Source organism: Emys orbicularis, chromosome 1 (assembly GCF_028017835.1).
Source record: "Emys orbicularis isolate rEmyOrb1 chromosome 1, rEmyOrb1.hap1, whole genome shotgun sequence".
Classification (NCBI taxonomy): domain Eukaryota; kingdom Metazoa; phylum Chordata; order Testudines; family Emydidae; genus Emys; species Emys orbicularis.
The window spans coordinates 325,375,228-325,401,152 of NC_088683.1; the positions used below are offsets into that span (position 1 = coordinate 325,375,228).

The window sequence follows — 25,925 nt, forward strand, 5'->3', positions numbered from 1 at the left end:
GAAGTCAAACAGTAGCAACATTTAGCTTCTTGAGGACAGTTCTCTTGCTTTCTTTACCACTCTAACAAATATACTGAAAGATAAAGGAGCAGGCATAAAGTTGCAAAAAAAAAACCCCAAAAAAAACAACAACCCAACAGCGTATTTTGGTTTGAAACAAGATGTTTCTAAACAATTACAAGAACGTATGTCCTATGTATTTCTACATACTTTTGAAGTTTACTTTTTTATGAGCTAGAAGAGTTATGAAAAAATATTAACCACAAATTTTACAAAGAAATCTTTTCCTTTGAGTTGTTGAGGCTTCTTTTTTCAAGTTTATAACACTGGCAGAGAATTATAAGTAATATCCACGCAGTACAATTATTTACTTTCATGAACAAAGTTTCCTTACATTTTCAGTTCTCTGAAAATTCAATTTTACAGAGAGGATAAAACTGTTTCATCCATTTACACAGTACTATGGGCACTATTTTAACATTTGCTAGGCATGAACATGAAAGATAAAATAACCATCATTAACTACATTTCAAGGAGGATCATTAAAGCTAGATGAAAGGCCTAAAAACTGACACTGCAGTAGCTAATATGGGCTTTAATGCATTAAGTATAAATCAACACTAGCACTGCAGGCATGCGCATGTGAAGGGTCAAACTAGCTCTACATCAGAAGCTATATACGCTACTTATATGCATTACTGAAATTTCAGTGATTAGGAGCTAAATTATCATTTACAGCATTATGTTCAGAGATAGTTTGAAAAGAATGTGCTATTAAAAACCTCATTATATTTACTGGCTTTGAGAAGAAAAGAATAAAAGCTACAGATAATTGTGCAGTAAGAAAGGGCAATTTAGGATTTAACTCTGAAGACGGAACAGTCAGACACACCATCTATTATTATTCTATGCAAAAAGTCATGAGCATATGTTCCAGAGGCAACTAAATATATAGTAAATTGGAAAAAGTGTTTATCAAGTTTACATGTTAACTGCAATTTACTTGGATTTTTAATAAACACTTGCTCAGGCAGTCAAAGTTTTGCTTGTAATGTATTTATAATAAACAAGGGCTATTCGCAAAAGGCCTTCAAAGAAATCTACAGAGCAATAACGTTGGTAGCTTTTGAATGACCTCATGTTTTTATTCCAGTGTATTAAAGTATATATATTAGTATCTCCTCTGACATTTTTAACAGACAATTAAAAAAAAATTGTGTGCATGCCTTTTTACTTTAAAAGTTGCTGACAGCCAAATATCCACCCCCAATTACATACACATGCAACTTCTAATGACTTAACAAAATAAAAACCAATCAGACATGTGTCATTTTTATAAGAATGGAATCATCAAATGCGTGTCAAATAATAGCAGGCTTTACACATATGTTTACGTTCTTAGCACATAAAGGTCTATTTGCTAATGACTACTGGTAAAGACAATAATCTTTGCTCTCAAATCTTCTACCCCGTGTTAATCCCCACTGCAGGTCAACTTACCAAATCCCTGTGTAACACCCAGTTAGCATGCAGGTAGTGAATACCATCTAGGATCTGATACAATAGTGACTTCACCATTCCCCGAGGTAACTGAACTGGTTTCTTGTTTGCTTTAGAAGCTCTGTGAAACTTGATTATGTGCTGGAAGAGAAAAATATCAATAGTAACAAGAAAAAAATGTAATGTTTTGATCTATAATGTTTTACAAAAAAGAGAAATCTCCAGTGATTCCTTATGTAGGCTTGCCAGTTGCTTTTTTAATCTTTTTTTATTGCTATACATTTTTAAAACCATGTAATTTAAAAGTTATTACAAGAATAATAGCATCTAAAGAATTATGATACAAAACACTCATTTACAGGTAAAAACTAAAGGAAATTAAAATGAAAGACATCATCCCAAGGAAGTTTTTTATATAAATTACCACAATCAAACAAAAAATTTTTTTAAGGTTACCACCAGTTTAAAAGTCAGTTTTCAAAACAATTTCCTCAATCCCTCATTAACATGGTAGCTTATTAAAACGAAAAGAATACAACTCTAATCTATTCTCATTAGACATGCCGTTTATTTTTTGCATCTCAGCACAATAATAATAAATCAGTCAGTTTATAGTCCATATCACTTTCAGGTTCTCTTGCACTAGCACAATGCAATATTTGGGTTGCAATCACTGCAAGGGAATATTTGCATCAAACTTTTTCCTTTGGAATTTTAAAAACTCTCTTTTACAGTAGTTTGACCAGGAAATGCACATGCATGTGTGTGCAGCTGTTTGCTTCCACCCTTCTGAAAAAGCAAACCCTAAAATTAATAAGTAATTGTTGGAAGAAACCATGAACATTGTCAGGTTCACAATCCATCCATCCAAAGTTAATAATCATCTGGTAAGTCATAGGTAGAAAGTGTTTATTATGGCTATGATTATTTGCATACCCAGAACCAATGAAGTCCAAGAGGACTTCTAGACTGTAAACTGTGATGCCTAAAGGTCCGATGCCACCACCTTCAACAGAAGAGGCTGTGTCATGGTGTTAGCTACCACTTCAAGTATTTCCTCCTTTCTACAAGTTCCTTGGGGTCAGGGGATTGTTATGTGTTTGTATAGTGCCTAGCATGGTAGAGCCTGATCCATGTCGGAGTCTCCTTCAGGCACTACCATAACACAGCCAGAGTGTTTTCATGCAGGTACTGTCATCATTCAGAAGACAAAACAGCTACAGAATTCAGGTGTTTACATAAAATGCAAGAGACCTCAAGCTGGGTGTTGCTCACGTGCTGCTGATATTTGGGTCACTGTCTCCTAGGTATAACTGTCCATCACAATGTTCTGAGCTAATTCAGAACTTTATGTTGTTGGTTTTTTTTTTAAATGCCCACCTTTTCTATCTTCAAAATAATAATAAAACATTACTCAAGTGTTCCTAAACATCTGTACTTTATCATTTCATGAACATGGGCAAAACATGAAAAAGGGGCCACATTAGCCTTGTGCTCTCTACATTCCAGAACTTAGCAGTCTGCAAGATAAATACCATGATTACAGCCACTTTTATACCAGTGTAAAAGGTAAGCCTAAAAGTTTTAAATTTTAGTACCAGCAATATAACAAGTACTAAACTGGAAGAGAACACCTGTGTCAAATTATAGTTGAAGATGGTTTCTCTTTGCACTAGTCCTTAGTCATATCCTACCTAATTATAAGGCACATAACACATTTTAGATTCAAATTTATTTCCATCCAAGAGATACCTGTTCTTATCTCACTGTCCATTATTATAAGTTACAGAGAGCAGAAATGCTAAATCATGAAAGGGGTTATAGAAATCTTTATATATGTACATAAGTAAATCCCATCTCACATCAAACTTTTTTTCATTGCATCCCTCTTTTTGAAACCTCGTAACATTTTTTTTTATTATTATTATTGTCACAGGAGGTCAAAGGATTTGACAGCTATGCTCAGAATCCAAAACAAAATAGATTGTGTCCCTTTAAATTAAACTTCAGTGAAATCAAGCTGAATGATGGTGGTTTGGGTACTTGTTTACCAACATTACAGCTAAATTTTCCAGTTAATGACAAGAAATTAACAGGGGAGCCTGGCACTTCTGTTGGCATTACTATTTTATTTTCTCTGGATGCAGTACATTTATATTTTAAAAAAAAACTAATTCACAACTAAAAAGGCTAGTTATTTTACAAAAGATGAAGCTGTAGAGGGAGAACATGAGATCAGCGGGAAGACCCCAACTCTGAAATAAGTCAATGAACTTTTTATGTCTGTACATTTTGATTGAGCCTATTTGGTTTATTCACAGGTCAGATATAGTGTAAGTTAGCATGAGGCATGTTCCAGTGCACTTCACCACTGATCTCAGTTTGTGATACATGCTGTGTGTCCCAGAGTCTTTCCTTACATTCCAAAGGATGTCAAATGGTATTTTCAGACAAAAATTACAGCAATCCAACTAATACACAAAAGCTCTTATTAATAAAATGATTAGAAAGGTATACACTATAGCTGAACAAATATTACAGTAATTAATTTTGTAAATATCACTGCAGAATGCAGGTCTAAATACTATTTCTGAAAATAAAGATTAACATTGTAGCAAACACTATATAAGTATGAGACATCTTTTCCCCCACACACATTGTTTTTCAGTTGTGGTACACTTATATCATTTATCAGTTTATCTGTTCCTGACTGAAACCCAAAACCCATTATCTACAAGCAATTCATCTTACCCAGAGGTCATGTTCAGCATAGTCAAAGAGAAGCCACACTTTCCTGTCAGCATGAGACAAAAACACCTTTTGCAAAGAAATGACGTTTGGATGCTTGAGCTCTCGCAGCAGCTGCAAAACAAAGAAAATCCATTACAGAAACATCTATGCCACCAGAGACTGCAATAGGGTGGGGTGGGATTGGCCAAATAATACGTTTGTAATTTAAGACCTTGTAAAGAAGCCTATTTTTTAAAAAAAATTAATCTTTGAGGCCTTTAATCCACAGAAAAACAGCATATGTTTCATTTTATTTGTTTTTTCTACTGAAGGAATTAGTTGTGAACTTGAAAATAGATTTAAACTGGGTCACACATCTCCCTTAAAATAGGGCCATCTATATCCTAAGTATACATTTTTTGAGCACTTACCTCAATTAAACAGTGAAGTTACTTAATTAAAATTTTATAACTTTTTTCATAGGATCAGCACAGTTCTCTACAAATATATGTGAGCTGTGAGTTTTCATATCAAATTTTCCCTCCTCATCAGTTCCCATACTTGATAAAAGCCTTTGTGATTCCCAAATTCCTTCCTCACCAGCTCGTAACCACCTCAAAGCCCTACATCCTGATAACTACTCTAAGGCTTTGTCTACACGATGTACCTTTTAGCCACACGGCTGTGCCGCTAAAAGGTACACAGTGTGGCTCAGGGGTCTCAAACTCAAATGACCAAGAGGGCCACATGAGGACTAGTGCATTGGCCCGAGGGCCGCATCACTGACACCCCCCCTCGCTGCCTCCAGCCCCGCCCCCACTCCACCCCTTCCATGAGGCCCCGCCCCTGCCCCATCTCTTCTCCACCTCCTCCCCTGAGCATGTGGCTCCCTGCTCCTCCCTCCTGGAAAGTGCTAAGCGCCACCAACAGTAACGCACCTCACTCAAAGGACAAAACATGCACTTAGTTAGATTTACTTCTGTTAAAGCCCCCCCACTGCACTGGGCTGCACCACCATTCCACCCCTGCTCTGCCTCTTCCAGGGGTGGCAGGTTTGTAGAAATTTTGGTGGTGCCCAGAACCTGCCCCCCCCCCAAATTCCACCCCCACCCGCCTAAGGCTCTGGGAGGGAGTTTGGTTGGGGGAGGGTGTCTGGGGTGCAGACTCTGGGATGGAGTTTGGGTGCTGGGTGCAGGCTCCAGGCTGGGGCAGGGGTGCAGGCTCTGGGATGGAGTTTTGGGATAGGAGTGGGTGCAGGGGATGAGGGGCTCGGGGCATTGGAGAGGCTCAGGAATAGGGCAGAAGGGCAGGGGAAGGGCAGCCTGCCCTGGCCATAGTGGAGGGGGGCACTAGGACCCTGCGGCAGCAGGTGATGCCGGAAGCCGGCAGAGCGGAGTGGAGTCAGCATGAGCTGCAGGCTCCGGGGCAGTGAAGGGGCAGCAAGTGAACCCGGGGGACACAGCTCTCCCGCCAACAAAAAAATTCCACCCCCAACAAGCAGTGGATAACACTCCTGCAGACAAAGTGCTGTTCACATCGGCACTTTTCATCGGCAACACTTTTGTCATTCGTGGTGTGCGGTTTTTTTCACACCCCTGAACAACAAAAGTTGTGTCATTCAGTTTCCAGTGTAGACAAAGCCTTACCGTCATTTAAGGATGGGCCTCCTTTAGAGGTTGTCAATAACATACAACTGGAAGGAGTAAGCAACTACCTGATGAATTTAGGTGAAAAAAAGTATGAGACCTAAGTCTACAGGACCAGGACAGTAGGCAGAACAAGCCTGTTGGGGTTCTATTGTTCACGTCAACAACTCTGCAATTAAGGCATATTCAAAAATCATATGGTTTGTAAAGATGTTACTTTAAAATATTTTGCTCCAATGTTTCTTTAAGAAGTGTTGCTTATTATTAAGGTTAAGATTTTGTCATGGTTATTTTTAGTAAAAGTCATGGACAGGCCACCACCATGGAGGGGGGCACAGCACTGGCTTCAGCCCGTCGCAGCCCCGATTCCGGCCAAAGCAATGGGCACACAGCCCTGGCTCTGGCTGCAGCCACCCGGGGGGGGAGGGAGGAAGACACAGCCCTGGCTCTGCCCCCGCTGCTGACAGCTGAAGCTGAAGGTACAGAGGTCCAGCAAAGTCATGGAATCCGTGACCAAATTGCATCCTTACTTATTAAGAAAGTAGAACAGATGGATATTTTGCCAACTTGTGGGCTGCAAATGGAACATTTATTAAGACAAGCCATGGCTAACTTTAGATTTCATTTTCAACGTGTATTTAAGAGGTCTCATTACAAGATAATACATTAAGTCTGCCAGAGAAGATCACACTTAAAAAAAAAAAAAAAAAAAAAACCACACCAGCATCTGGCTAGTTTAACAAACATAAGCACAGTTAATGAAAATAGTATTTGAATATAAAATGTTGAAGAAATAAACAGATTACCATTTTCTATTTCTAAAATTAAACCTGCTTCTAATAAACTGTTTTCCCTGCAAGTGGGAGTTCAAAGGAAAGATTCTGATGTAACTGGAAATATACTGCTGAACTAACAAAGGGAAAATTATAGCTTACACCAGCCAGCTCCATTCCACTTTATCAGTCCTTTATTAATCAAGTACAATGACAATTCTAGCTCTGACTGAAATGGTGATAGAAGAATGGATATTTGAATACATTTGTGTACTATCTTAAAAAATAAAAAAAATTAACATTCTACACACATGGTCTGATAACAGATGCTTCATAAAGTAAAAGAAATTTTCAAACCACCTTGCAAATTATCACTTATTGCTCAATCCAAAAACACTGGTATGACTTTTTTTTAAACTGAAAGTTGATTTTAAGAACATGCAAATATGACAAAAACAGAAGCATTTTAATACACAGGTTCTCAATCCACAAATTTTCTGAGTTTCATATCAGATTTTCCATTCGAAGTTTGGTTTTATGTAAATATACTTTAATAAAGTTGTGTATTCTTATGAACCAAATATTCAGCTCCACAACACTAAAAGTGGAGACCAAAATGCAAAGATATGATGAAAACAAAGCGCCGCTTTATTATTTGAAAGTGTTCTACAAGGAAGCTTGCAACAGAAAAGCCAATATATAAAGAAAGATTATTCAATATTGCCAACTCTAATGATTTTATTGCAAGCCTTATAGTATTCGGTATATTTCCTAAAGCCCCAGTTCCTGGAGTTGGGTAATTATGAGAATCTCAGCTTTCATTTTTTAGAAGAGGAAATTTCTAGCCCTAATGATGGGGGGGGGGGGGGGGAGAAAGAGAGCTAAAAACATGAAAACTGAACACTGGAACCAGAAGACCAAACCCTCCCCAAACATTCTGGGTCTTTTTTATTTTAAAGTCTCATGATTTTTAAGTCTCTTTAAAAAAATCCCACTTGAAGTTAGAAACTCTGCTTGCTTTGACAAAAACAAACATACTAACTATCCTACCTACCCACAGACTTACTCTAGACGAACCACAGGAATAGATAATGAGGGCGGTGGGAGGGGAGCTATAGCTTCCTCCCGACCCCCAAAAATATGTAGAGTTTGCATTAATAAAGGAAACAGTGAGTTTGAAACAAAAAGTTCATTTATCTTTATTAAAGGTGGACAAATTCAGTTCGGGCACAAAACTACTCATCCAAAGCCTTATTTTTAAAACACAATTTTAAAAAAAATTATTTACAAAGTTGACAGTTTCAGACAACAACCTTCACCCTAGTTTTCATTAAATTACCTCTTTGGCAACACCTGTAAGCTGTGAGTGAGTTATGTTCTTGTGTACATATAAAATCATATGCCAGTTGAGACGTGATTGTCCCATTATGGATCGAAACCATGTTTTAAAATGATGAGCGCTGAAACTACACTCACATATGGCATTGGCTGCCAATACCATCAAAATATTGTTATCAACTTCATCACTTTGGAAAACAGCTGACATTCAGTCTGGCTGAGCAAACATTTTTGAACTGACTTCAAACTATCTTTCTGTAAGCTGACAGTTGGTTTGCAATAGATAAATCTGAGTAACCAGCTGATCCTACTTGAAATCAGAACCAAACAACCACATCTTGCACCTGTGTTTTTCATGTTTCGAGCAGAGAGTTTCAAGGCTGAATAATTTTGTAGTCTGTTCAAATCTTGATTGAATGCTGGACACTGTAAAGTCAATTACGGTAAAGCAGATGTTCTTCTAAAAAATACATTTGCTGTATTTGGATAGCTGAGGTCACCTGTCCCTATTTATATTTCCTTGAGAACTTCTCTTTCTTGGAAGCTCAGGCATGTCAACTATCTTTAAACTCTTCTCCTAGAATAAGTGGCGGCTTTCATCTGATCGGATGGACTGAAGTGAACATCATTTTCATAAGAAATTCACCTTCTGTTGCTGAAATGTCTGACCCTGCAGAGGCTGAACAGATTGTCTATCATATTTAGGATTTTTCAGCTTAGCACAATAACGAGGACATTAAAAACTTTTCCATTTTAGGTGCAATGCCACCAATTTGTACTCGCCTTTAAGGATTCATTGCATCCTTTGTAGCCTCCCAAGCTGCAAACAGTGCAAGGTAGGTCTCAGAAATTGAATCCAATGCTACTGCACAGAGTCCATCTTGTTGGACAGAGGGACACAGATGCCTGTTAATGTACTTAACACTTCATGTTTAATGTCCCGAAACACAGCATCTCATCTGGGTGAGGTTTTAATTAATACTGTGATTTTATAAACAGTTGCACCAGTATCTCTTAGGTTAGTATTATTTTTAACACATCCTGGGCATACCAACTTCAAGGCATGCCTATAGCAATAAGTAAATATAGCTCATGGTTCCTCCTGCTGCAATCTGTTGCTACATATCAGTGTTTCTCAACCTGGGAGACATAATCCCTGGGAAAGGGAAGGGGGTTTGAGGGACAGGTGTGTGGGGGGGGTCATAATCGAAGGTAAGAAAAAAACCTGTGTGTGCCAGATCAAAGTTCATTTTTACACAGAAAAAACTGTAAATTCACTTTTTACAAATTGCAAGTTTTACACAGTCCTTCAATCAGGCACTTGTGCTCATTTTGTACCAACTAATTTTTTTTTTTTTTTACTTTGGGTTGAACTGAATAAACACTCAGCAGCAGGTGTTTCTCCACAGATAATTTATTTCATTGCTTTGTTTTTAATCGCAACCATCAATGTGAATCCCAATTCAGATAAATAGGACATTGTGAATGGGATTAAAAACTTTCAAAGCTTCGGTTACAAGTTCGGGATACTCATGCTTCTGTGCCATCCAAAACATGCACATGTCTTCTGAAGAAAACCAACACTGAAGTGTTTTATCAGATAAAAGCTCAATAAGTTTATCTTGTAGTTTTCCTGTAAATTCGGCAGACTCAACTACTCTTTTGTTGAGCAGATTAATTATCCACCTCCTGCCAAATTCGTTGTCAGGTGGGAAGTAATCCTGCCGCTGCTTTTTAAGTTCAAGAATATGTTCAATCATAATGTTTAATTGTTTCACACTCGGCATCGGCAATTTCATAAACTTGCAACTCAGTGGAAATGACTCAAAGTTTCCACTCTGAAGCTGAGCAGACCAGCCTCCAAGCTTCTTTCCAAAGGCTCTCACTTTGTCTCCCAACACAATTATGTTTTTGTGTCATCCTTAAAACTCATATTCAGCTCATTCAGATGACTGAAGACGTCTGGCTAAGTAATCCAACTGAAGAAGTCATGATGGGTCGCTGAACAATTTAGCAAAGAAGAACCCTGATCCTGTAAAAACACAAGTACTTCAGCTTGCAATTCAAAAGGCTGCCTAACACTTTTCCCCGTGACAGCCACCTCACTTCAACATACAAGGGAAGACTTTTATGACGTGTGCCCATTTAATCACATAAAGCTGCAAACAGGTGAGCTCAGAGGCTGACTTTTTATGAAATTCACAACTTTTACAGACACCTCACACACCTGATGCAACTCAGAAGGCATTCCTCCTTTTGCAACAAGTGCTTGCTGATGTAAGAAGCAATGGGTCCAAATTGCATGTGGCATAATTGTTTTTAATCTTCCAACAAGCCCATTGTTCTTACCAGTCCATTGCATTGGCACTGTCACTGCATATAGCAACAGATTTGTCCCCAATCAATTTCAAAATATTCGGTAGCTTCAAACATGTTAAACAGACATTCACCAGTTGTGTGGCTAGGCAGCACTTTACAGAAGAGCATATTTTCCTCAGCAGTAGTATATGAACTACATTGAACAAAAGCTAAGAACTGCCCTGAGCCTGAAATAGCTGTTGATTCATCAAACTAAACAGCCAGAAAATTCACACCATTTAAAAAAAAAAAATTTCCCAACTGCTCACAAATGTCATCAACCATTTCATTAATACACCTCAAAACTCTATCATTTGATAAAGGAATAGCTTTAAGCTTATTTGCCTCTTCATGGCCAAGCACACTTGTAACCATATCTAATGCCACAGGAATTATGAGATTCTCAGTTATTGTATGTGCCTTACATCTTTGGACAATACGAAGTGACACAAGATATGAAGCTTCAAGAGCATTCTTACTGACATTACTTATATTCAACATCAGTGTTTGCTGGCTATTCAAACTGTTCAATTTTTCCTTAAAGAACAAGCCTCTTGAGTTCTTTAACTGTGAATATTTACTTTCCAAATGCCGAATTAATTTTGAAGATTTCATGCTATCAGCATTCTGCAGTTGACCATACACAACACAATGAGCTTTATTTTCAATCGCTGTAAAGCCATACATTAAACAGTTGCAATCATATTTTCTGCATTTCACCGTCTTCACGCATTCATTCTGTGAAGTACTTGGTTGAGCTCTTGTTAATTTATCCACTGCACAAGATGACCTCGCTGAAAAGTGTGCATACACTATTTGCTAGCCGGGAAGAACACCACCACTGTCTAGACAGGAAGCAGCAGTGAAATCACGTGGTTGTGTGAAGCCTGTTACTATTAATGACAGCATATTTTGGGGGGTAAGAAATCTCTTTGCTAAAATAAAAAAAAAAGAGTATAGGAACTGAAATTACTCAATATATTTGTGTAGATTTGAAACATTAGCTTATTAATGCTGGTGGGCCAGTATTATTCATAATTTGCTTAATGATATTTAAGGTAGGAAGTCACAATTTTTTCCAGTCTTAGTGTGTGTGTGGGGGGGAGGGGGAAGGTCATAAGTCCAAAGGGGGTCACCAGCACAAAAAGGTTGAGAAACACTGCTACATTTGATACTAAGCCTGCCACATCAGCAGCACGATCATAGCATTGTCTGCAATTGTTGGTTCTCAGATTTATATGCAATAATATATCTTAATTACGGATACGATTTCCTCCACTGATGTACAGGCAATATTGTGCAACTCAATGAACTCTTCATGAACTTTCATGTTATCATCTACGTTTTGCCTGCAATATAACACTTGCTCTTTGTTGGAGAAGTCTGTTTCCTCAAGCATAATTCCCTCTCCAGAAATTTTCTCAGAAATATCACTCATGATTTTAAGAGCCATGATTTCAATTACCTCCTTCTGAATAATTGGACTTGTGAATTTGTTTTGACTCTTTCAGATACCCTGAAATATCAAGATCATATTCTGCCTGCAAACAAAGCAGCTGAATAAAGTTTCAGTCAACCTCGCCACATAAGGGCATATTTTCAGCTTGTTCAGTATAACTGCCTCGCAAATACAAGTCTTTGTCTGGCAAGATAATTTATACTATTTTCATTAGGATCTATCCATTTTCTTTTTTCTTCCAAGAGTACTGAAAATGTTGGTGACATGCTAAGTTCTTCGTGGTCTTTCGAAAAACACAATTGCTTTGTGGTGACATGAAGAAGCTTGTTGCCTCTTAAATTTTTCTCGTCTTTTTCATATTAAGACAATCTAGATGGTCTGAAAGCTTCATCTGTGTACTGTGATAGACCCAGGCCAGTTGGGTACAGCAGAGTAGCAGAAGGCAGATATACTGGCCACTGGATTAACAGTTTTCTGTTCCCTGACTGACCAGAGCAGGGACTGCTCCAGGCTAATGAGAACACCTGATTCCAATTAACCTGCAAAGAGTCAGGTGAGGCCATTAAGCTAATGTGACCACCTGACTCTAATTAAGGCCCCTCTGATACTGTAAAAGGACTCACTCCAGTCAGGCAGAGGAGGGGAAGTGCGCTGAAGGGCTGGTTAATGAAGACACCCTCAAGTCATTGGTAAGGGAGCCCTAAGGTAAGGGTGAAGAAGGGAGAAGCAGGAGAGCTGTGGGGAAGTGGACCAGGGAAATGTAGCAACTCTGGCAGTGAAAGGTTGGCTGCCAACAGCTGCTACCATTAGGGTCCCTGGGCCGGAACCCGGAGTAGAGGGCGGACCCGGGTTCCCCCCAGCCCACCACTACAGGAACACCTCCTAGGAGGGAAAGTCAGGCCCCTGTCAGGACAGGAGGCTAAACTGTTCTGAAACAAGCCGCTAGGGACAACAGAGACACTGGGAGTTCTCTCACCAACCTCCTTGCTGGCTTATGATGAAAAGGGCTCAGTAGACTGTAACCCTGGCCCTAGAGAGAGAAGGGCTACGTGGAGGGCCGCAGTGAGCCACTGAGGCTAACATATACTGCCTAGAAGCACGGGACCCACAGGTACAAGGTCGGAGCTCTGCCACAGTACTTAGTCAAAAGTAGTTTGTGCCTAAAAGCTGTACAATGGTAGAAACAAGTATGCTGTCACTAGCTTCAGAATAACAGCCACTGAAAATCATCAAAACTGGATAAGCAGAAAAAACAGCCTTATTCCACAAAGTTACACACAGGGAAAGACTAAAGTAATGGTTGATCAGGCTAACGGTATCAGGCAACTGACATTTAATTCCTGTTGCAGGTAATGGCTTAAAGTCACTGAGTTCTTTGTAGAACACTCTATTGTGGCAAGATGAAGAAAGGCAACACCTGATTTGTTGATTACACTAGAAAACAATTGCTTTTATGATTTGCTTATGTATCCGCCTTGGGTTTCTACTTCATCCAGAAACTCTGAAGAGGAAAGACAACAAAAAAGATAGCATGCCTGGCTTCAGATGCCTTCTTTTTTCCTCCAACTCTAGTCCCCACCAAATAAAAAAAAGTTGTCTATGCCCATGCCTATGTTTTGTGGTCCTTAGGCATGACTGCTAAGAAAATGTATACTTGGTCACAAACTGAAAACGAGTCAACACCGCAATTTTTAAACAGAAGTGTTTGAATCAGCCCATTGCTATGAAGGTAGGAGGCATCGCCTTCCCAGCTGCTTCCCACTATCTTTTGCAGTCAACTCTAACATGGACTGGAGTGCTCTGAATAGCACTGCAGCAGCTCCCTTACTGCTGCCTGCTACACCACATGGAAGGAAGCGAAGTAGAAACTCCATTGCTTATTCTCTCTGGCAGGCTATGGAGAGCCCTATGGAGAGCAGGATAGGATCTCAGTTGGCTCTGTCTCAGCCTAGGAGAGTGCCTAGCAAAGGACATCTCCCCCTCCAGCTAGGGCAGCCCAACAAAGTGGAAAATGAGAAGAAGTCAACCAGTTATGGCTCCCTGATTTCTTGTTCCAGTCCCTACCCAGTAAGAGCAGTCTTGCTCACAGGAGCTGGCTATGGCCCCCAAGGAACCATACACCAATGAAGACAACCAGTGTTCATCATGCTCCAAGCCAATTCCCTCCTCACCCCATGTGAAGCTATGGGGAGGGATGCATAGGAGCCAGACAAATCATCTCTTGATTAGATAGTCTTGCTTTGGGTCTGTGGTTTCTGCTTCTTATGTGCTGCTCAAGTGAAACAAAGGGAGTGCAACCAGTGGCGTAGCCAGGTGGAGGGAATAGGGGGAGCATCTTAAAAAAAAAAAAAAAAAAAAAAGGCGCCACCTGCTGCGGCGCTTTTACTGATGGGGCGGTGCTTTTACTCACCCGGCGGCGTTCCGGGTCTTCGGCAGCGGGACCCTCACTCGCGCCGCGGGTCTTCGGCGGCATTTCCTTCAGTGCTGCCGAAGACACCCAGAGGGAGTGAGGGCCCGCCGAAGTGCTGCCAAAGACCCGGAGCGCCGCCGGGTGAGTAATAATTAAAAAGGCGCCAAGATGCTCAGTGGGGGAGCGGCCACTGCCCCACTCCCCCCAGCTACTCTACTGAATGCAACAGTACAGAGAATATGCCTCAAAGCAGGAGTTCTCAAACTTTGTCATAGTGAGCCTCCCTGAGCTATGAAAAAAATTATTGCACCTCCCCATAGTTTACTAACACAATATAACAAACAAAAATCCTATATGTTGCAAAAAATGAATGTACAAATGGAAGCAGCTAAAATAAAACTCCACAAACATTTTAGAAAACATGACACTAAACAATGATCTATTCAGTACAATAGCCATCTATCCTATCTTGTCAGTGAGAGGGGTGTGTTTATTTCCTCACTGTCCAAAGTAGCGGAATTCGGAATTGCAGTGTAGAAAGGAAGAGATGAAAGTCATCTTCAACAGCAAGCTGGGAGAGATACTTTGTTTTAATAGTGGTTAATGCTGAGAAGGCTCATTCACACAGGTAGGTGGATGAAAAAGGAATGAGGGCTGTAAGAGCCTGGTGTGTTAACACATGAAACTCAGATCCCACTGATAACCGAAAGTCTGCAACTGGCATTTGTGAAAATTTGTGCTGCAGTTCCTTGTCGCTTGACAGGTCCATAAGGCTTTCCTCTTCTTTTGAAGACAGCATATTTGTTGTGTTCGGCTTAAAGCTGAATGGGTTCCTGATCCCATTGATTACATTTGTCTTTGCCCACTTCAGGAAAGTATTCACAAAACTATTCCTGCAGCTCGCCTAAGTGCTCAACAATTACATCCTGGATACTGTCAACTGACAGATCACCGCACTGTTGCATAACACTCTCTACTGTTGAAAATATGGAAATAGATCCCTGCTGCACATGTGAAGACCACAATTCAAGTTTGTTAGTGAATGCAGCTATCCGACCATTATCAATGAAAACATTTGTATCTCGTCCCTCAAGTGACACATTCAAGGAATTCATTCGCTCAAATAGATCTGCCAGATATGACAAGGATATCTGAGTGTCACTGAAATGCTGTATGAGTTACTATCGGCAAGAAAAATATGGACTTCCTCACACAGTTCACATAATCTTGTCAGCACCATGCCCCAGGACAGTCAACAAACGTTTGCATGTAACAACTGTATGAAGTATGCCCCCCAACACTTTGCAGAAAATGGCAAAAACCCTTGAATTAACCGGGTGCAACTTTATAACGTTTATAATTTTTACTGCATCTGAAAGAACATTGCTGAGTTCCTCTGGCATCTTCTTAGCAGCCATTGCCTGTCTGTGGATAATACCATGATTCCAGGTTGCTGTAGGGGCCACTTTTTGTACCCTTCTCACAACCCTGTCCTGTCATAGACTGTGCTCCATCGCTACAAATTCCAAAACAATGTCCCCAATCAAGGCCTGTGTCTTGGACAAAATTATTTAATAGTTTAAAAAGCTCTTCACCAGTTCCTCCTGTTGGAAGTCGATGGCAAAACAGAAATTCCTCTTAATTCTGTTGCTGTAGCAAAACGAATATATACCAGTAGCTGTGCAGCATTTGATATATCGGTAGACTCATCTATCTGAATTTAATATGGGCTCTGACAAACACTTTCTAGGAGCTGCTCTTTTATATCAGTGACCATCTCTGCAATGTGGCGTGAAACTGTCTCATTAGAAAGTGGGATCACATCTAGCTGTGATGCTGATTTCTCTCCATTCATCACCGCAAACATATCCTTTGCGGCTGGAAGTAGTAGTTTCTCACATATGTTGTGCAGCTTACCAGCTTTGGCAATGCGCAAAGCCACATGGTAAGAAGCCTCAGTAGCCTTCATGTTAACAGTGCTGTATACTTCAACAACTTTCTTTTGTCCTGTTAACTCATTGACCTTCCTCTGAAAAAAAACACTATGGGTTTAGATACTAAAGTAGTTACTTTGAGATGCCAGTGTAGCCTGCAGAGCCTCATATTGTCGTTTGCCAGTACTTCGCCACACACAACACATTGAGACCTTGGTGCATCGCCTGACCCGCTCCATGTAAAGCGCAGTTTGAAATAAGCTTCATCATATTTTCGGCTTCAGCTTGTGTTATTCGCTTTTCTCTGTTTGTCACAAAAACAATCCATTTCTCATATAAACTGTTTGTCACTTGTTGCGTGCTGCTGCTAACATTTTTAATTTCTTGGGCGGGGGAACCACTCAATGAGGTCTGACCTGACAGTTGCTAGTGAAGAGCTTTGCAGCGCCTGCGGCTCCTGCGGTAGAGCAGAACAGGCTGTGGCTTAAGCTCTCATCCTGGGCTCTCGCTGTCAGAGCAGGGCAGGCTCTGGCTCTCAGAACAGGGCAGCTTGGGCTCCAGCTGTCCCCTTTAATCTCTAACCCCGGGTTTGCATGGCCCTTCTGCATGAGCCTCAGCTGCCCAGGGCTGACAGCCAACGCTTATTTAAAAAAAAAAAAAAAAAAAACACACCACCACACACACTGCGCTCACGCCTCTGTGACAGGTTCCCTGGGTTGCAACCTGGAACTGGGGTACTGCTGAACCCTCTGGCATACCAACCTGGATTCCCTCTCACACAGTGATGCTGTGACAAGCTGCAAGCCTCTCCAGGTACTGCACTTACACAGCCACCCACAGGCAGGGACACACCCAGCTGAGTTACATGAATGCTTCTCCTAGCCACTTATGAACTAACAATAGAGAGGTTCCAACCAATTCCCCCAACTCTCCAGCCTAGGACCCCAGGACTGTACTGTCCTGCTCTGGTCAGAAGTCTGACCAGTGTAAGTTTATTATCCAGTCTGCCCCTCCCCTCAATGTGGAGAGCACATGCATCAGCTTTTGTACACTGAGCAGATTTCCCAAGCACTACAACCAAAACACCCTGTTTAAGGTAAAATATAAAACAGATTTATTGACTACAGAAAGATAGATTTTAAGTGATTATAAGTAATAAGCGTACAGCTCAAAGTTGTTTACTTTGAAATAAAATAAATCTGCAATCTTAGTTCTATAAACTAGACTGAATTTAAATCAAGCAGTTTCTCACCCTGATGGTATAGTTCCTTAATACACAAGTTGGGACTCTCCTTTCCAGCCTGGGACCACCTCCCCTGTTCAAAATCTTTGTCCTCCAGATGTGCGTCCAGGTGTTGAGTTGTGGGGGGGAGTGAGGCCAAATGATGATGTCACTTCCCCCTTTTATAGCTTCTTTCAGCTTGCTGGAAACATCTATGCTTGTTTCCTGGCTCAATCAGTCTCCATAGTCTATGTGCTATTTCTGAGAAGTCTCCATTGCATACGGTTTCTGGGACAGTCCTTGTGAGTGTGTATTCCCTTTAACGGGCTGTTAGCACATCTGGCTCCTCCACTGTTGTACCTAAAAGGGTGGTTGTGGGTGTTTCCAACTTCCAACATAGTTCAGTAATACATATATAGCAAAACTTCATAACTTCAAACACAATGATAGCACATACAATCCAACAGGATATTAATGTTCAACAGATCAAGACTTTTAAAATGATACCTCAGAAGGCATACTTTGTACAAATAATATAGTTATATGACAGTGGTGAATATGGGGGTTCTAGGGTGCTGCTTTCAGGCACAGAGTGCCACAGCCTCCCTTTACACATTCCCACATCTCCCTTGGGAGGCGTGCCCCATACTTTGAGAACCGCTGCCCCAATTTATTATGATTATGTTTATGGCCCACCAGATTTTTATAGAGCATGTTCAACACCCAAGCTGAAAAAAATGCACTAAAACAGATTGCCCTAATACAGACTGGGAGGGTAGCGGGGAGGAATGGTCTTCCTATGTTTTTGGACAGTGTTTAGCATAGTGGTGCAATGATCCTTTAACTCATTGCACCAGCTGGCTCCAAGCTAATAAAGTCAATGTAATATAGGTTTGTTTGGGTTTTTTTTAAACCAGTTGATAGGACTCATACACAAAACCTTCCCTAAACTGAAACACACTCAATCCAATTCACTTTTAAAGAAGGATTAACTGAAGGGCAGGTACTAGCCCCCTATTTCCTCCCTAAAGTTCCTTTATTCCTCAAATACTCAGAACAGTTACCTGATATAGTTTCCTGCAGTACCCCATCTAAAAAGGGAGGAAGGATTTTCTTGTATTTAAGTTACTGGACTGGGAATCAGGAGTTTTGGGTTGATTTCCTGTGTAACTTAGACATGACACTTCACTTCTCTGTACCTCAGTTTTCCCATCTGAAACTTACCTGTCTCATAGGGCTGAGGAAAGGTTCAGTTTTTTCATGTCTGTTATATACTTTGAAGCCTCAGAGGTAAAGTTCTATATAAATGCAAACTATTAGAAACTGATATTTCAGTGCATGAAAGCTTACTGTAAGCGAACCACGGTTTCTTCATGCTTCTTCTCTAGCTCTATCATTAAGTAAATTCAACAGGAAAAAAAATAAGAAAAAGCAAGGCAGTGTACATCACTGGATAATTACACAGAACAATGTTCAACTAAGGATCAATACAGTATAACATTCAGCCAAAATTATGTAAGAGGCAGGCTTCACAAACGTTTATCATGTTGGAGAAGTGTAGGGGTGGTCAGGGGGAGGAGTGAAAGGCAAAGAGGAGAATGTTTAAATAGTATCTCTTACTAGGGTAAGTATTTCAATTAACATGATATAACAGAATTCAATTTTACATAAGTACTGAAACTATTCTACCAAAATAAATGGGGAAGTTGGTTTGATCAAAACATAGACTTGTTCAGTCAAGGTACTCAAGTTGAAGAAGAATTATAATAAAATATAAGAATGCTCACATGCAAGCCTGAAAAACAAATGACTTGAGTGCGCACACAGCAAGTGACAGCCTACATTCCAGCTCCAGACCCCACCTCACTTCATAGCTCTTTCCCGTATCCAGGGCACAATAGCAATTTTTTTTCTTCAGGCAGTCCCTATCAATCCAGTCTTTAGCTCAGATATCTGGATACAATAGGTGCTAGATGAAGGGAGTCCTGAGAGTACTGAAAATATGTTATTGAGATACAACTCTTTGGAAGCTTGAAACTGGAATTTAATCTGTCATACACAAACACAGGTGTTATTGCAGAGTTGTCAAAACAGAGATGCTTGGCACACAAATAATGAAGATTTACTTCAAAATGTATTCTTTCCAGGTGAAGAGCTACCCAGATGGATGAAATACAGGAGTTTCAATTGCTGAGGAAACTATGTTTTGAAATGGAAATTCATTACACATGCAAGTCAAGCCTTCCTACTTCCTCTGACTACTCCAGCACTCAAATGCATATAATGAAACATTATACTCTAGAAGATCTCTTTTTAAATTAACAAGACTGGCATTTATTAATTTTGCCTTGAAATTCATTACATGATTATATCAAACAGTTGTATTAATTAGATGTACAGATGGAAGTTTATTTACAATATAACATTGCTGTTAAATATAAAGCTGCTGGCATCTTTTTCTTTTTCTTTGTCTATACACACACACACACACACACACACACACACAAAACAGATACAAACAATATAAATAGACAAGACGGAGAGGAACCACAGATCCCACTCTGGCCCAGTACATCTTACAGGCCTTCTTTCATTCTATAACTGTCTCACCACTCCATTGTGAAATATCAGGCATTTTTTTATTACTATGACTTTTAAAACAATAAAAATAATCCAGTTTTCAGGACAATCTATAATATTATTTCAAAAAATACTACAATAAAAGAGCATTCAGTTGCAAGGTCAAGAACTCAAAAGTTAAGAAATGCCAGAATTAAGGCCCGAATTCACTGGCCTTGTGTGCATGTATCAGCACAGTCTTTAATTATATGGTCACATACTATTTTTCCCTCTCAGGAACCCAGACCCAATCAATGCACGCAATGGTTGACGCTCTGGGGATGAATAAGGGTTGTGTATTGAAGGAGACTTGTCTACAGGACCCCTGTCTCACTTGCTGCAAATGCTGGACGGAATGTAGTGAATGAGGCAGTGGATTGCAGGAAGGAACGGTCTCACACTTAAGGAAGCTGATTGCTACCCTGGAGAATTGGATTCTCTGGACATTTTTTTTTAAAAAGGTAATTTTAAGGAAATTTCCTTTTTTTTTTTTTAATTGAAAAACAGAAGTTCCATACTGTGGAACCATACTTCCTCAGCTTGGATCATAAGAAGAGTTAGAACCTTTAGATCCACAGCTGGATAATTAAACATCAGTGCACGAAACCAAACAGGATACCCCAAGATAGCATTTGGGAGGGCGAAGGGATGGGGCGGAGGGGCTGAGAAAGTGGCAGGGACTGTTCTTCCTGTGTGTTTAGACAGTGCCTAGCATATCGTAGGCACTGCTAACAGTAATCTTCTAATTCATTTGATTTAAACGGAGTTACTGGAAGCCCCAGCTGGCTGTTAATCTCTATGTGACCCAATCCCTGGAAGAAGGATGAGACACTTTGCCAGTAGGTTTCACAGCTATTTGCTGACATCAAAGGAATACAGCAACTGATGACTTTGAGGTCCAATTCCAAGTTCTGTAAGGAAGGGGCAAAGACCTTTCTTCCCTTCTACTCACTGCCTGTCTCCCACCCACCTAGCTCCTGTTGCCTACCCCTTCTGCTCCTCCTGACCCTTTGGCTCCTACAATCCATTCACCCTCCCACCCCTTTCCCTGACCCCTCTGCATCCCACTGCTGTGCTTTCTCCTTAGTTCCTGGATCCAGTCAGCAACAGCACTGTGAGCATCTCCCCACTCTCAGTTTCAAACAGCTGGCACTATAGTGGCCCCTGGTGTCCAAGAGCAATTCCAGGCAAAGTCCTGTTCAGTCCCTGCAGCCCTGGGACGGAGCACGTTCAAAACTAGAATCTTAGGAGAATTTGGTAGCCAAACAAGTCTATTGTGCAAACTGACATTTTCAGAGGCTCATAACTTGGCCAAATTTAGATGGCTTTTCATGGGCACAGCAAAAGGCACATTCCTATCACAAGAGTGACTCCCTCTACCAAATGTGAAGACCCTGCTCCAAATCAGGGACGCACTATAGCTTCTTGGTGCAACTGTTATGAGCATTGTTTAACATTGGCAAAAAAACGTTATTTTCGCCTAATCTTTCTTTGAAACATCTGAACTGTTTTAGCTGAAACTTTCCAATACAACTTCAGCCTGAGGCAGATACCCAGTATGGGAAATTTCAGACCAAATGGCTAGAGTTTGGCAAAGTTATAAGCAACTGAGGACAGTGTCTTATAACGGGAAGTGTCAAGAAATCTTAAATAATAGCAGCGTTCTAAGTATGTACAGAATGTTATTTCTCTCACCAAAACTCTTTCATGGACCTTCACAGTCTTACACAGTTCTATGTCACACTATCATATCCACAACAAGTTAATAAAACAACCAAACAACCAAAACACACCTAGGATTTTCCACTTTTAAGAAAAGGTCAAGTTTTCCAAAAAGTGACTGGAGATTTTTTTGGGAGGAGGGAGGGAGACCTTCAGTGTTGGTGCCTAACTTGAGGTGCAGTAGAGTGGACCGATTTTCGGGAAGTGCTTTTGAGTCTGTACCCTTTAAGATGTCTTAGGCTAGGCACCCAAAAATCCCTAGGTCATGTCTCAAAGGCTTGGCTTAGGTCTTTAAAATACAATTCTAATCTTATATTATCTATTTCATTGGTAATAAAGTAATAAAATTATCAAAATCTAAAGCATCACACCTCACCCCTCTCGTATCAACATTTCATAAAAAAATTTAAGCATTAATTTCAGGAAGATGTTTCTACCAGAACTGTTAATTATCTGCATCCACAAACAGAATGTTTCTGCACCATTAAGAAATCATTTGGGAACAAAATAAGAATTCAAAGGATCCACACAAATATGATCCTGAACAAAAATATATTTGAAGATTCATGAGTTTGTATTTTACGAAGAAGTGACAACTCATTTAACCAAAGGAAAAAAAATGTTTATTTAAGATTAGTGAATCACCAAATTCTTGACATTTAAATAATTAAGGGTCTTAATATCACCAAGTGGATCTGTTGCACTGGCAAATCTAAAAAATTAATAATCAATGTTCTATATGAATAATATTTACAGGCTGTATACATTCTGTCTTACACACAATATTGCATTTGATGTCTGCAATATTGTGTGTAAGACAGAATGTATACAGCCTGTAAATATTATTCATATAGAACATTGATTATTAATTATTTAGATTTGTCAGTGATCTGATATTGGAAGATATTGGAAATTTGTTTTGAGCTCTCCCCTTGCAATCAGATATGGCTATATTACTTTTAAGGGTACAAGTCTTTGAATGGGAAAGGAAATTAATTGTAAACTAAAATTAAACCATTATACCCAAACTTACTGTAATGAACAGTGCTGACAAATATAACAGAGTTTAGACAGTCACTATTTTAATAAAGAGAAAATCATACATTTATTTCCAGTACTAATCAATATGCATTCAGAGGTACAGATAATTATGATTTATGCTTAAATATGCAATAATAAAATGTAATTTAGGAACTGCACCATTCTTCAGCGAAAAGTTAAACTCTTATATAAGGGAATTAGGTTTACTTTAAACCTCAAATTTAAGATTTTCTTCTGTATTTAGAAAGGTAGATTTATTGAAACTAAAACATTAAATTATGATGCATTCACTTAAAAAATACTTTATTAAAATCTTACTGATAATAAAAAAATGACTGTTACTTACTGCTATTTCTCTGCATGCAGACATAGAAATTCCAGTACCTTCTATTTGTTTTAAAGCATAATCTTTATCATCTTTCCTGTGAAAGAAGAAAAGAAGTTTTTAAAACACCGCTATGTGCATTCAGAGCAAACTTATGCACTACTCAGATAACAGCTTCCAATCAATTTAAGTTCTGTAAATCATGTTCTTTTGATCCTTTGGTAGTTTTTAATGCCCTGCTTGCTACCTTAGAAATAAGAACTAAGCTGTATTAACTACCAGCACCTGGATTGATAACCTCAAATACAAGTAGTCAGTATATTAGAAAACATTTTTCGGTCCTATTCAATACAATGACTTCAAGAATACATAATTTTACATTTATCACATATGAGAAGTTAGTCTTTCAGTGAAGAAATCTGGGGTATAAACAATTTGTTAGATGATAAAATTACAAGTACATCAGCTTACATAGAAATAAAATGTATTTCTCTGGAACACTCACAGTACAGATTTTGAACAATCATGCATACTTGTATATCCCAAGAGGTACATTAAATTCATTAAAACTTGCATGTAAGGAAACTTATCTTCCCTTTCCTCCAAACCTCAAAAACTAAAATTTCATACTGAAAAACCTGTTCCTACCAATCAAATCCGTGAAGCAGTTTAAAACCCAGCGGTAACTTCAGCGTTTTGTTCAGCCCTGCAAACTGAAGATTCTGCTAGTTCACCATCAATAAATGTGAAATACCTGAAACTAGAAATTGTGGGAATATCGGGGCGGGGGGGGGGGGGGGCTATTTATTTTATTTTTACATTTGGTGTTGAAGCCTGTTAGCAGCTACAGCTACAAGGAGCAATGGCAGGAAAGGGCTACCTGTCCTGGACCTCTGGGAAGCCAGGTCTTTAGCCGCACACACACCACCAGGGTCTTTCCTGTCCCAGGAGCACTATGAGGTGGAACTCAGGACACTAAGTAAAACGATGTTTCCAATCTGTTTGCACATGCTTCATAAGGGTTTGTAACAGGCTAGAGAATTATTCTCTGAAGATTCTGTCTACCCCAAGTATGCTCCACCTGCACCCAGCTAGTAAGCATGCTCCAATCCAGAGCTGAGTAGGACTTTTTGTTCAACCACTCCTTCCAACAGCCAGGGCCACTATGGCCCTGGGAACTGGAACCAACAACAAACAGACTGTCTCTCCTGTGCTATCAATGCTCCCAAGTAATACAGAGAAGGTGAGAGTAACCTGACTTGTTCAAAAAAGACATGACAAAAGCAGGCTGGGGTAGATAGCAGCAAGCTAAGGCAGGACAGAGGAGGAGGGAAAGCAGTAGAGGAGAACAGGCTAAAGAGGGACAGCTAGGGGATAAAGGCAAAAGTAGGACATGCTGAAGGAAGAAAGACACCACTACAGAACGCTCCCCTCTCAAACCTGGAATAGAATCCAGAATTCATGACTCTCAACATCCCTCAGTTATTTGCAGCAGTTGTGAAGCCTTAATTTGCCCCCTTGCTCATAAATATTATGACAGTCTTTAATTAAATTAGCTTATACTGTTTCCACAGGACCCGTACCTTATTCAGTGCATGTGCATAGGAGGAACGATACTCAAGCAATTAGTCAAGACTGCAGAGTGAGTGATACAGTTACTTCTATACAGCAGAACCTCAGAGTTACAAACACCTCAGGAATGGAGGTTGTTCGTAACTCTGAATAAAACATTATGATTGTTCTTTCAAAAGTTTAGAGCTGAACATTGACTTAATACAGGTTTGAAACTTTACTATGCAGAAGAAAAAAACTGCTTTCCCTTTATTTTTTTAGTAGTTTACATTTATCACAGTACTGTACTGTAATCGCTTTTTTTTTGGTCTCTGCTGCTGTCTGATTACGTACTTCCAGTTCCAAATGAGGACTGTGGTCAGCTTGTCGTAACTCTGGTGTTCGTAACTCTGAGGTTCTACTGTATTACAAAAGTTGGAAAGTATGTAATGAATGAGGCAGAGGACTGCAGGAAGAAAAAGGATGGTCTGGAGGTTATGGCAGTCAGGGCCGGCTTTGGCTTTTTTGCCGCCTTAGGCAAAAAAGCCACACACACACACACACACACACAGCACGGCAGGGGAGGGCGGCGAGCCCGGCTGGGGCTCTCCGCTCTCCCCGGCGGCCAGAGCGCCAGGGGGAGGGCAGCGAGCCCGGCCGGAGCTCTCCGCTCTCCCCGACCGTCCGGAGCGCCAGGGGGAGGGCGGTGAGCCCCCGGCGGCTCCACTCTCCCCAGCGGCCGGAGCACCGCGGGGAGGGCGGCGAGCCCAGTCGCGGCCCCGCTCTCGGGCCGGAGCGCCCCGCCGCACCGCCCCCCTCCAGGCACCGCCCCAAGCACATGCTTGGTGGGCTGGTGCCTGGAGCCGGCCCTGATGGCAGTCAAATCCACCCCGGAGAACCAGATTCTATTCCTGCCTCTGCAACAGAATCTGTAGGTGGTTGAATCTGTAGGTGGTCCTGGGCAAGTCACCGACTCCAAACTTTTCACAGGTGGTCACAGGATGTTCCTGATTTTCTGCATGCCCTGAGACACCTGGGGCCTGATCTGCAGAAGTACTGAGCACTCACAATTGCAAATAAAGTCACTAGGAGCTATGTTCTGAACATATAAAATGCTACACAAATGCTAAATATTCTGAAATAAAAATAAAGCCCAAGGCATCTCAAGTTGGACTCTTAAAATTAGCGGACAATTTTCCTGTGCTTCAGTTCCCTGTAAAATGGGGGGAAATGCTGTTATCTTATTTCATAGAGATGCTGTAAAGAAAAAAAAGTTGTTTGTGAAACACTCAGATAC

At 40.3% G+C, this 25,925-nt stretch overlaps 1 protein-coding gene across 2 annotated transcripts in view; it reads right to left on the minus strand.

The window, feature by feature from the left end:
• Window positions 1-25,925, minus strand: part of CDK8 (cyclin dependent kinase 8) — a 171,986-nt gene that overhangs the window by 80,851 nt on the left and 65,210 nt on the right. For both annotated transcript variants that reach the window (XM_065410045.1, XM_065410036.1), the window contains exons 2-4: window positions 23,099-23,174; window positions 4,252-4,362; window positions 1,501-1,641 (exon numbers count right to left, since the gene is read on the minus strand). In XM_065410045.1, coding sequence (XP_065266117.1) covers window positions 1,501-1,641; window positions 4,252-4,362; window positions 23,099-23,174 — 328 coding nt within the window. The remainder of the gene's footprint in view (window positions 1-1,500; window positions 1,642-4,251; window positions 4,363-23,098; window positions 23,175-25,925) is intronic.